Here is a 12,763-nt window from a genome sequence, read left to right as displayed (position 1 = left end):
CTTAGTATAGTAGGAAGCACGTGCAAGCGTTCAGAGATGTATGATCTACGATTTATGGCTTGTTTATAAGTAGCATTCACCATTGGTTCTTGGACACTCTCCACTTACTTTCTAAGACTTTGCATTTAGGTTTTTAGTCTGCCAGAGCCGATGGAAACCAAGGAGCAGATGGAGTGCTCTGCTTAGATACTCTAGCCCCAACGGGAGAAGTGGTATCTAGGGCTGTGGAGTCCAGGAACTAAATCAAAGGGCACCCTCCTCTGTCTTACATGTCCAGCATGGGGGCTCGCTCCTACCTCCAACTCCACATTTTCTTTTGTCACCATAAACCAGGTTCTAGGCCTGGTTTCCAACTTCTTTGGGGGTGCAATGCCTTGGGGAAGACTCAGATGTCAGGGACATGCAAAATTATCAGTTCATGGCAAAGGTATTGGCTTTCCAGCCAAGAGAGACTCATTGGTGTAAAAAATTAAGTACAACACATGATCCCCTGTATGACGGGTGAGCACGCCAATATGCCTGCGCATAGTTATGGAGCAACCTGTTCATTAATCTGTTATTGAACCTTACGCAACTTGGGGAGCAGCAAAGAACATGCAGAACAGTGGGCTCACCGTCTCTGAGATGCAGAGGAACACTCATTTTTTTCCTTCTCTTTCTCCGAGTGTTCCTGCTCAATGTATCTGCTTCTTATTTTGGGAAATTCTACATCTTGTCAGTCTTGCAAGAAATGTGCTCAGACAACCGCTTGAAATTTGTTGTTTGGCTCATGAGATGTAAAGAATGACTTCTGCCAATGGAAAAACATGCCCGCATGGCAAGAAGCATTGCTGAATTGTTCTTTTCTTATATATTGTCCTTAAGGTAGAATAGTAGATCTCCTTGTTCTGAGGAAGCTTCTGTTGAGTTTCTTGTATGCATTAAGCAGGAGTGCATAAACATACATTGTATTTTACAAAGTTGTGTGGTGCTCCATGCATGGTACTACTCTTGGAGGAGAGTTGGATGCATACAGAGCTTCAGAAGATCACAAACTATGACCTCATCGACTTACAAGCGTAAAATGTTCACCAAGTGTGAAACCAAAGGCATCTTTGCTTCTATCTCAGATGGTGGTAGCAATGAAAGATGAGTTTTCATGTTTGTTGGCTCCATAATCTGGCAACATCTAATGCTGGTGGTGGCCAACACATTGCTACATTTCATGCACACTAGTTACCCAGGCTCCATGTGTTCTTTCAGTGGTGCATCATTGTTTTCATTTACTGATTGAGTTTCCTCTAATTTTACCACCACCCCAATATCTTAACTCCAATGCTCTCCTAAAAGTGATGGGGAGATTTGGAGAGTTAGATGTGATTCTTCAGGGATTCTACCAGTTGGTTTCAGAAACTGGGCATGACAACAGCAGGAGTGCACATTCGTCCAGAACATCACCTCAGGACGATGATCCCCTCACACACACACACTCCATGCCACAGGGCCTTGCTGAGCACCTGGGGTATTTAGGATTAGAAAGCAAAATGTCAATTGAAGGGCTGTGTAGTTTCCTTTAAGGAGAGAAAGGTATGGACTCCTATCGGACGCCTTACAACAGTAATCCTAGTTCTTTGGTTACATTTTTAACCACTTTTTCACTTTAAAGTGTTAAATTGTCATTGGTACACTTCAAAGGCATGTCCAGCCTAGCGTTTTAGAAGTGCAAGCCCTTGGCTGTGACTTCTCAGTTCACACGGCATAGAAATAACTATTTTTAAATCTGAAACGTGCGATAATTGCCGAAAAAATGCTTCTCAAATAGGGAGGGCACAGCTCTTCCCCCTGATTCACTGTTTTAAGAGGATCTCTTTAGCTGACTTGCAGTAACTTGAAAAGCTGCTTTTGTATTTGCGCTTTTTGATGTGGTCACATAGAAGGTTCACATACTTCCATTTGCGCATGTACACAAAAAGACGGTCAATTACTTTAAGTTCAGCAAGAATAATCGAGGACTTTCGAAACAGCTGGGACATGAAAAAAATCAGTATAAATAATCAGATAAATCAGGATCAGTTTGCTGACATCAGAATCAGTTTGCTGACATCAGATTGAGTTTTCTTGCTTTTATTCAACATTACCTGTATTCGCCTTGTTAAATAAGATCCGACATTTACTGCTTTGTTAAAAGATGGAAGTAGCACTTACATCTGCTGGCAAAAATCCTCATCCAGCCTTTTGTATTTATTAGAATCATGCATTTTTAGCATGTTCCGACATGATACTTTTTTCCCATTTTCAAGCACTACAAACAGGTGTTCCTGTTGCCTATCAAAAGACTTATCAATGCATCAAATGAAAGGCTGCCATAGTTCAATATTTTTACCTGCAAGTCACAAATAGACGTCTGCAGGAAGCATTTACTGGGCCATCTTGTCCGCATCATTTCTGCCACTTTTGCATGGTGGGGTGTATAATGGAGGCAGCTTGATTTTAAAGAGCTTTTGGGGGTTCAGTAAATGTTTCTTGCAAAGTGTTATACAAATACAATCTACAGGCTGAAATTAAGTTCCACATTTCTTGTTACCTGGTTGTGACCCTCATGGCTCAAGTATCCCACTTAACCCAACCTAGAAAGTAGTCTGCAGAAAGTGGTAGCGGTTCTTCTAGTTTGCTGAAGCAAGTTCTGCGTTTTTCTCTTTCCGTTCTGCAGCCCCTCAAACAGCCTGCGACTCCTGGAAGGAGAGCGGTGATGTTTCCGACAGTGGCAGCAGTACTACCAGTGGGCACTGGAGTGGAAGCAGTAGCACTTCCACACCTTCACCCCCACACCCTGAAGCCAGCCCCAAGTACTCAAGCGAGGCTTTCGGCCCTTCCCAGGTGGATGAAGGATTCGAGACTGATCCAGATCCATTTCTTCTGGATGAGCCGGCTCCACGGAAGAGAAAGGTGATGAAACATATGGCACTCTGCAGTTGGGATAAATGTTTGTTTTTTTCGCAGAAGAAGGGAACAGATTACATAAGTTCACTTACTAGTTATTAACAGCCCTGATTATCAGACACATTGATCTGAGCTATCTTTATTGTGCGAAAGATCTAACTCACGTATAATTTATTTTTATAGAACTCTGTCAAAGCTATGTACAAATGCCTTTGGCCAAGTTGCGGAAAACTCTTGCGCTCCATTGTTGGCATCAAGCGGCATGTTAAAACTCAACACCTAGGGTAAGTTGTAGTTTTAAAAGTTTGTCTAATCGGCTGTGAATGATCTTAAATAATGTATGTTCAACATTTGACCACTCTTAATTACAGCTGTAAAATGGGAAAAGTGGATTTTAAAACCCATGTGTTTCACCTAGTAATCCAGAGTCACAGATAAAAGGCAGACAAATATGTCAGTTAGTCCTATTCCTTGACGTCAATTCTTGAAGCAATACATTTACTCCTTTCAAACCAGAAGACTTGTGAAAAGTAAAGCAAAAAAATACAGGTTTTTGTTTGGGGGAATTGTTTGCCAGCTTTGTGTTTAACTTAGCATATCAGCTATGTGCTTTAGCACCAGCTGAGTTTAGCATAGGTTTATCTGCTTAATTTAACCTTTGTAGTGGCAACAGAGGAGGATGCTGAACATTGTTAATTTAGTGGTTAAAACTTAAAAATTGCTGGGTGCAACTGTCTCCTTTCGAGGTTGTCAAAATATAGACATTAATGACCATCTTGGAATGTCCACTTTCTTTTTCTATGAACTGAGCATACCATGTTTCTGGCAAGTGTGAAGCATGTAAGGCTCAAGACGAGTTCAGAAGACTTACAGGCTTAACAGCGTCATGGCATAGATATATGTGGGAAAGGGCCCCTTTTTGAATGCTCATCTCAAATGTTTGTTTAATTTTATTGCTAGTTTTGAGACTTTGCACACAGGGGCACTGCTGTCCAGTACCCCTATATGTGCTCTGGCCCCTAAAACATGGCGTAATTGGCTAATCTCGGATGGGGGTATTTTACTTTTTTGTAAGTCGATAGAATATGGTGCGTAAATACACACATGGCATGAAAGGGTTAACTGTCACCTGTGGATTGCCGCACTTATTGTGCCATCTACTAGTGTGACAGAAGAAAACATGGCATCAGACCTACCGTTGTAGTGTGACTGCTGCATTGTAAAAACTGCAGTGCAACCTGTTAAAATAACCCTTTTTGACAGGTTAAAATCTCAATTTTTAATATTAGTAATTCATCCCTATCGGGCCTTGTAGCCCCCAAGGTAGGGTGCATGTTTCTAAAAAGTGTAGAAAATGAGGCGGAGATGTGAAATATCTCCCAGGAGCACACAATAGACTGACTTGAATGGGCAGAGATGACTCCTCTGAGCTCAGTAGAATATATGGGGTGGAGGCTGGCCCCGCCGGTTGAATCTGCAGTGCAAGTGCCGCATGACATATTTGTATGAAGTACATGTAAAAGTTTTGCGCCCTTCAAAGGGTGCAAACAGGATGCCATGACAAATCTTTTGTATCCCGTCTGGCTGCTAAAGGACACTGCCTTTGTGATACCAGACTTCTGTCTCTGGGTTTGTTGTGGGTACAGTGCCCGCCTAAAACTAGAGTTCGATGTGGGAAGACACTAGGATTACTGTAATGCCGTCCCCACTCACACCCCAGCCTCAGAGCCTAAGTTTAATGTTTCCAAAGACCTTTGCCATCTTGGATTTGCCCTGACACATTATAGTTTGGGCTTTTTTAGCATAAAGCAAACATGAACTACTTCAAAAGTAGGTAGCCAGGGAACCTTTACTCCATTGATCAGAGTGGTAGAAGGAGTGTGTTATGGTCTCCCCCATCCAAAGTCTGCAAAGCTGGGTGGGTCCTTGCCCAGTCTTTCCCAGAACACTGTTGGATTTGCAAAAGGATACTAGGCATACTGAATCTTCTGCACTTGGCATCTGTGACGAAGACCTGAAGAGGGTGTACGCTCTTACACTTAAAATTCAAGGACAGAAAGATCTCCTAGGATCATAAGGCTATTCCCCCCCAGGTGGCTCCAATAAAACAGGACATTCCTGTGAAGAATACCAGCTAACCACTGGCATTGGACCTGGACTGAACTTTGCTCTTCTGCTCTGCCTGACACCCTGAGAGTCTCCAAGCACGACCTTTGATGCCCTGATTGCTTAGAAGTGTACTCTTGTGGTTTTTCGGGCACCAACAAAAGTAATGGAATCTTTTTAAAACGTTTGCTCCAGAGCTTCAACAGGACTAACATGAAAAGTATCCAACTTGCAGTTCCACAGTATCATATTGAATTTCAGGTTTGTCCTGTGCAGAGAAGTTTTTCCTCAGAAACACGACAAAGTCCCTTTTCAGGTTGGGGCATGTTAGAACTTACCTACTTCCAGGCTCTAACCAGGCAAAGCTACTTTGTGTAACTGAACCGTACATCATCGTATTCCACCTCAAATCACACCTATGTCCCAGTCTACGGTGATCATTGACTACCATTGGCACTTTACTTTTTGGTGCTATTTGCTCTTAATTGTTTCTAAAAAATCATATATCGAGTTTCCCTTGTTGGATTTTGGTTTGTTTGGTGTCATTTAATTAACTATTTTTTCTCTTTTTATAATTTAGAGTGGGATTTTTATTGAGTTGTGTTTCCAAATTATTTCTGTTTTCCTACGTAGAAATGTGCTACACATTGTCCCTAATTTAGGCCTGTCTCCTCTGTGCCATAGCTACCAGGGTTGTTAAGCTCAGGTTTAAATTACTGAAACCTTTGACTGGACCTAACAAGTTAGTGACTTTATTACTTGTGGTAGACTTCTAACCACCCCAATTAATAATTCTCCTTTTCACAGTCCACAATAGGAGTCTGTTGGTCCAAACTCTTACCCAAAAAAGCAATCACAAGAATGTAGCTGTTTGTCACCAGAACGCTATCTTAAAATAAAACAACTCTAGCTGTTGAACCTACTGACATGTTTACGTGACATGATATTTTGCTGAACATTTAATGACAGGATGGGAATCTTGTGAATAAAACACTGTGACTTTGTCAGAGAAAGTGATATTTCTAAAGCCCTTAATCCCAAAATATCACTTGGTTTGTTGCCTTGCTGTCATTGACAGATTTTTTGTAATTCTGTTTCTCCACACCTTCAAGTATTCATATCATTAATGGGAGCCGGAATTCTGCTTTAGCTCTAAATGGGAGATTTTGAGGAGAAGCCATTGCCTAAAGAGTCAAATAGTCACATTTATACTCTACGCAGGAGAGTATAAATGTGGCTTTAGATCATTGTATTTTAAGCAAGAGCAAATGCTTACTTGAATTAAAATGATACTTGGATGTTGTGTGCGCTTCTGAAACGGTCATTTAGAGGTTGATAAGGCTGTACTCTGTAATGGCAAGGCAGTTTAAGCTTGTACTCTGCTGGCCTGGTCTCTACAGCCTGCCATATTCTCCTGGCAGAGATTTCTGTGCCTTCAGAGGAGCCGCTGTCATAGTGATTTCCCTGAAGGCACTGTAAGCAACTGCCTTGCTTCATACGGTCGCTCTGCAAACTATTTTGTTTTTCAGAAACAAACTGCCTAAGCGGCACTTTGTTTTTGAAAATCAAAAAACTGATGGGCCGACATGGTAGGGCTTTTCTCTCAGGGCATGTGGGTCATTTTGATTTTTTTTTTTCTGTTCATTACCATCAGGCTTTTCCTGGAGGCGCGAACAGGAACAACCGTACACCGTAAATAGGGCAGAGGGTCGTAGGTGCGTAGACCAATGGCCTGATGTCCGTGGGGGCCATCTGATTAACGTTTTCTCTGGCATAGCCAGGGTTACTCTGCCTGCAGAATCACAACAGTTTGACTGACTCTAAATTGAGCGGGTGGTCCGTCAGTTTGGGAGACCGGGTACTCCGCCATAATTGTGACAGAATATAATGGTGGCGGAATGCTAACAAGCCTCCGTAATTCCGTTAAAAACTGCCCAAAAAGATCTGCCAATCCACATTAAAATACCTGTACAAACATACATTTCCATTCAAATCTAGTACAGTTGTTATATTTTAAACATTTTCCTCATAAGCTAGTCTCTGGACGTTAACCTGTGACTGGACCAGTTCTTCAACTACTTAGCTTGCTGTGATGCATATCCATGTCATTCGAAAGGCAAAATGCTGTGAAAATCACATCCCTAGTTCAACAAGCATGCACATTGACAAAATGCTGCGGACGATATTTTTATTATATTTTTTTACCAAGTCAAGATAGATCTGTTTGTAGCACAAAAGCTAGGGGGGAGGAGGGAGCACGCAAGTGCAATACTCAGTGCTGGGGAGAAGCACACGTGCGAGAGATGGCAACACTGAGCATGACGGAGGGCAAATAAGTATATTAGGAAGCCAGCTGGAAAACACATGCACCCTCATGGTGTGCTTAACCAAAAAGAAAAAAGTATTGCCTGAAGAGTAAGTGCTAGAAGACACAGGTAATGAGCCATGTTTCATGTAAGTGACAAATACAAGAAAAGGAGAGAAAGCCCACATACGCTAACAGTAAAAACCAAGCAAATTAGCGTGATATTTAAGGCAAACCATGTTAAGAACTGGACGGGCACTAAGCCCATTGTAAGCTGACAATAAGTCTTTTTGCAAACCGACATCTTGTGCTGTCTTGTAGGTGAGATCTAATAATGCCTTTTCAACTTGGTCAGCCATTAGCTCCTTTTTTATGGTCTTGCTAGACGCAGACTTTGCTGTCTGTCACAGATAACATTGTAACCAACACGTTAGCATCTAAATAGAGTGGGCTTTGGCTTTGCCTCTCACTCATGATTTGATAGCTTTTCTGCCGATTTCAATTCCCTGCTCCTTATAAATGGATTTCCTCCCTTTTCTTGTGTTTGTCCCACCCATGGAGCATTTAGGCTTTGTCCTGCTTTTTAGGTATGGCTCAATTCTCAAAATTACACTGAGCCATCACACTTTCAATTCTTCATCCCATAGATGTATATAGCAAATAGTTGTAATTTTCTTCCACTGTTGCAGTCTTCTTTAATGTTTAAGTTTAGTTGAATGTTTTAGGTGTGACCCAAAGTGCATGGTAGACCTGTTGGCTTTGCCCATGCCTGCTTTTATTGACTGAGTGTATCCTTTCACTGCGGTCATCTTTGAACCATGTGGTTTTTTTTTGGCCTTTTGTCTATGCCTGTTCGTTTTAGCACCAGATGAGAGTGCATGTCTCACTCTCTTTCTGCTCCACACGTTCATTTCTCTCTCTTTCTCTCTCCCCCTCCCCCTCTCTCCCTCCCTCCCGTAGCAGCTCTTGAGTCATTGTTCCCTTGGTTAAAACTCCCCCACTGCCACCATATTGGTTTCTCAGATCCTTAGTGCAGCTGAAGCTTAGTGCCTCTCTCACTACCCCCTACCCGCCTCTTTCTTCCTCCCTTATGCTCGCTGTAGTTGGATTTATCAATGGCTCTGCACTTGTCCTGGCATTAGTGATGAGTAGCGTAGGCCGGCCATCTTGAATAGTTGCTTTCAATACTTTCCAGATGGCGCACACTTTGCATGTAGATGGCACCATGTTGGCCATCTTGGAAGGATAGAATGTAACACTGCAAGATGGCCGGCCTCTTCTATTGAGTTTGCTAGTACTTGTGATGCCATTTTAGGCACATCAGCAAAGCTGATAACTGTGGCCGGACATCTCCGAAGTTTATTTTCTATACTTCTAAGTTGGCTGTCTTAGTGCATCTAAATGCACCGTGGTGGCCATCTTGGCAGTATAGAAAAAAGCGCAATGCTATCTTGGAAAATTATTCTCTATACTTGCAAGATGGCCACTACATTTGACTTGTATAATAATAATTCAAGATAGCTGTTTGCTGCTAAAGGCTTTGCCGGTGCTTTTTTACCATTGGTAGAGCCAAAACTGGCAAACAACAAGTACTAAATTATACACACAAACAAGAACTGGGGGTCTAGTAACAGACAGCACAGAAGAAAGAGAAGGAAGTTGGTGCATAGGATCAATCCCAAACAGTTCTAGAGCAGAACATGGATTACCATCAATCTCACTCATAGGATGGAGCATGGAATTGGAACATACTAGCTCTCTTGATCGTTCATTTCATTTGGTCATCCAACTAAAAACGGAGGTATGTCTCTTGAACATCGAGACTGCCTCACTAGTTAGAAGCTCTATTGCTCATTTGGGCTGATGGATATTGACCACACAAGAAAAGATTGTTATGTCCAGGATGAATAATCCTGTATAGTGCAGTGCGAAGAAAACAGTGAAAACTAAAAAAGGTTGTGTAGAGAGAAAAATCTTGAATATTCCATTCACTCCGCACACCTTGACTAAAAAAGTGTAACAAAATTATAGCAGTACTTCCTAGTGACTGCTATATGTAGGTCAACATGTTTCAGCCATCCGGGTATACTACCCACGGCTTTCTTCAGGACCTGTATCTATCTAAAACATGCTACTGCAATCAATTAACACACTGCCAATAGTGAAGCGTGACCACACAAATCCAAGAAATGTGAATAATAAACAAGGCTGGAATTCATACAACCTCAGTAAATCCTAATCCTCTGGATCACAGGGTGCAAACGTCACCCAACGTGATCTGGGATTGCACCTCACCTACCCTGGAACCTGTCTCAGGTGAAGGAGGCCCCGCTCTGTCTGTCGTTGCCCCAAGTCTATCTGAGCAGGGTGGGAGGCCTGTACTGACAGAGCAAGACAAATCCTTATTTTTAAATATTCAGTGAACCCCGTAGGACAAGTTTCTTAGTACTAGTGCTAATATGAATGCCTAGCAGATGGATAACTTGAGGCAGAAGAACAAGGTTTTCAAGATTCTTCAGAAACGGATATGAGGTAAGTACTAGTGCTAATATGAATGCCTAGCAGATGGATAACTTGGGGCAGAGGCAGAAGAACAAGGTTTTCAAGATTCTTCAGAAACGGATATGAGGTAAGTGAGACTAGTGTTTAGGAGAAGAGTTCTAGAGTAGTGGTGTCTACTGAATAATTTTGTTATGCAATTTAAAGACCAGACAAAGCAACTCTTGGATTACCTTTGGATCCATTCTTTGACACCCTTCTTGCTTACATATTCAGTGCTGGGTAGTGTATGATGCTATCTCTAGAATATCATATGCTGAATAAAGAAACCATTCCTAGCCTTTAAAAAATAAATAAAAAATAAAAAAAAGCCCATCCTGTATCCTTAGTTGGTTTACAGCTTTGCTTACCAGCCTTTTCCTTCTCTAAATCACAATCCAAGTTGGCTCAATAGAGATGAATTTACCATCTGCAGCGTAAGAAATACTCACCACCTGCTTGGTGAATTACTCCTCAAATAGGGGACTTAGTAAAATGCAAAAATCGGAGTACTATTTTACTTGTCTGTAACGTTTTCTGACAAACTGTCTTGAATTGTTAGACTTTCTCATTATGAAATCTTCACTTCAATCCCAGTTTCCTTTTTATGTCAATTTAAGTTACAACCCTTTTCAATAGGGCTTCCAAAATATTATTTGGTGAACTGAAATTTAAAGTCTATCTTCTGGAAATATATTATGCACTGAATATATGAAGTTCGCTCTTCTGAATCTTCCATTGGCCTTTCAGTCTCTTTGCTCACTCTGTTTCCTCTCCCATCCTGTGTCCCACCTTAGAGATGCCACTGATTCCGATCAACATAAGCGGGAGGAAGACTTCTACTACACAGAAATTCAGATGAAGGATGAGCCGGAGAGTGAACCAGTTACCAGCCCAACGCCGGCGATCCCTGTTCCTTCTGTCATTCAGAGAACCCTTGTGAATCCAGAGATTCTCCCTCTGGATCTGCTGTCGCCGGAGACTCCCCTTGCCAGTGCCCTGAGTCAGTCTGCTCCTGGGTCCTTCTGGCACATCCAAGCAGATCATGCCTACCAGGTAAGCCTCCCTCGGGTACTGTGTTTAAAATTCTGAGTGATTTTGCTTGGGGACATTTTGTATTGTTTAAGTTTCTACTGGATATAACTTTAAAATCTGCAAGCCCCCTTCTCATTAACTTTGAACCAGACCCTACCCTTTTAACATCTTTTCCTAAATGCCTCATTCCTTCAGGCCCTCCGGCATGTATTTGTCTCAATAGCCTAGTTTGTTCTCTCATGGCAGTTTTGGTTACCTCCAATGGCTAATGATCTTTCAGATCCTCCCTGAAAACTGGCCAGTTGGAAGCTCCTGTAAGAATACAATCTCTGCTGTAATTGAAAGTAAATGTCACCTATTCAAAGTACATTATTGAGGATATTTCTTGACAGAGGAAAACTTTCATGGTCTTTGACATCTTGTCATGTTTAGAATAATACTGAAAAGCATTTGCCCATCAGCATCAGCATTTGCCCATTTGCATCAGCCAAGCTCATAACCTGGAACAGCTGTGCCCTCTTGGGTGCTAAAATATATTTTGTGATCTTTTGTGGGGTTTTCAGTCAGTTTCTTAACTGCAGTTTACTGTCGTAAATCTGGAGCACCAGTCTTCTGGAGTTCTGTTCTATTACGTTGCATCTTTTGGCTCCATATTCGCAGAATGCAGTGCAAGGATAAAGTGAACCTAGGCTTTTGCATCCTTTCTACCTTTTTCACAGCTGACAATCAAATGACCTTGAAAACAGTGTTCTGAGTTCACTGGCTGTTTTTGCTCTTCTGTCACTGTATTAGTCGATGTAGGGTGCATTGTTAATAATACTTTTTTTAAGTCCCTGTTTGTTTGGCTGTGACTGCAAGTACTATATCCATTCTCTTTGAATACCCTGCTTATAACGGTAATAGGCTTATGGAAGGATGAACTGACTTGCCCTCACCAGTGCTACAGGCCAAGACGTCAAGTGTCTCTCTTGCAACAAGCTCAGCTGAGGCTCCTTTTTGCTGTTAATTTGTAGCTTGAATTTGAAGCTAGTAGCACTAGGGATTTCTACGTTGTGGGCTCTCCCTTCATCAAGGACCTGGGGTTTAGGGCTTACAATCTCCTTCCTTAATATGGGGTGACGCTGTGCAGTCTTTAAAGAAGCGTGGAAAGACTAATTCACCTCTTCATCAGGGCCAATAACTTCATATGACATAGGATCTTTCTCAAGGTTTGGACTGCCCCATACCTGAGGGTCATCGTCCTATAGGCAGGCAGGCTCTTGCACCAGGTGAAGGAGCATCTCCTAGAAGCAGCAGAGGCTGCATCAGAGAAAGGACCTTACAACTACTGCTCCATTGAAGATGGAGCAGGTACTCAACTGTGTCTCCTTCAATAAGGCTTTAACAGAACAGAGAGTAACCCTTTGTCTGTAGAACTCGGTGGATATTATCTTTGAAACCTTTGCCCTCGCGCCCACTTTAGATCTTCTGATCCTGTTAATAATAGGACTTATAGAACAACTATGGAATGTATTTTTGTGAACAAAACCAGGTCTTCTGAAACAAAACAAAAAAATACAAATCTAGCCATTAGATTTCAGAAATAATTAATCATAGGACTTCAGCCTGTCCATGTCAGGAAATGTATTAGTTGTTCCCTATGCTGGTCCAGAAGGAGAAATATGAGGTGGGCACCATGAATACTGCAGACCAAGAGAGAAAAAAGGAATGTACAACACTTCAGCATTAATCATTGGAAGAGGTTTAATCAAATCTTAAAGTAGAACTCTGCACCACCAACAGATGAAGCTCTAGTTTCCAATAGAAATGATGCTTTCTACCAAAGGAAAACCCAACTCAGCCGCTCATAGGAAGTTGTTG

At 41.9% G+C, this 12,763-nt stretch overlaps 1 protein-coding gene across 2 annotated transcripts in view; it reads left to right on the top strand.

Annotated features, from left to right (window-relative positions):
* ZNF395 (zinc finger protein 395) overlaps window positions 1-12,763 on the top strand; it is a 96,801-nt gene that overhangs the window by 43,897 nt on the left and 40,141 nt on the right. For both annotated transcript variants that reach the window (XM_085613067.1, XM_085613068.1), the window contains exons 5-7: window positions 2,690-2,925; window positions 3,103-3,203; window positions 10,666-10,924. In XM_085613067.1, coding sequence (XP_085469193.1) covers window positions 2,690-2,925; window positions 3,103-3,203; window positions 10,666-10,924 — 596 coding nt within the window. The remainder of the gene's footprint in view (window positions 1-2,689; window positions 2,926-3,102; window positions 3,204-10,665; window positions 10,925-12,763) is intronic.

This window comes from Triturus cristatus, chromosome 6, assembly GCF_964204655.1.
Source record: "Triturus cristatus chromosome 6, aTriCri1.1, whole genome shotgun sequence".
Classification (NCBI taxonomy): Eukaryota; Metazoa; Chordata; class Amphibia; order Caudata; family Salamandridae; genus Triturus; species Triturus cristatus.
This window is presented reverse-complemented; position numbering and strand designations above follow the sequence as displayed.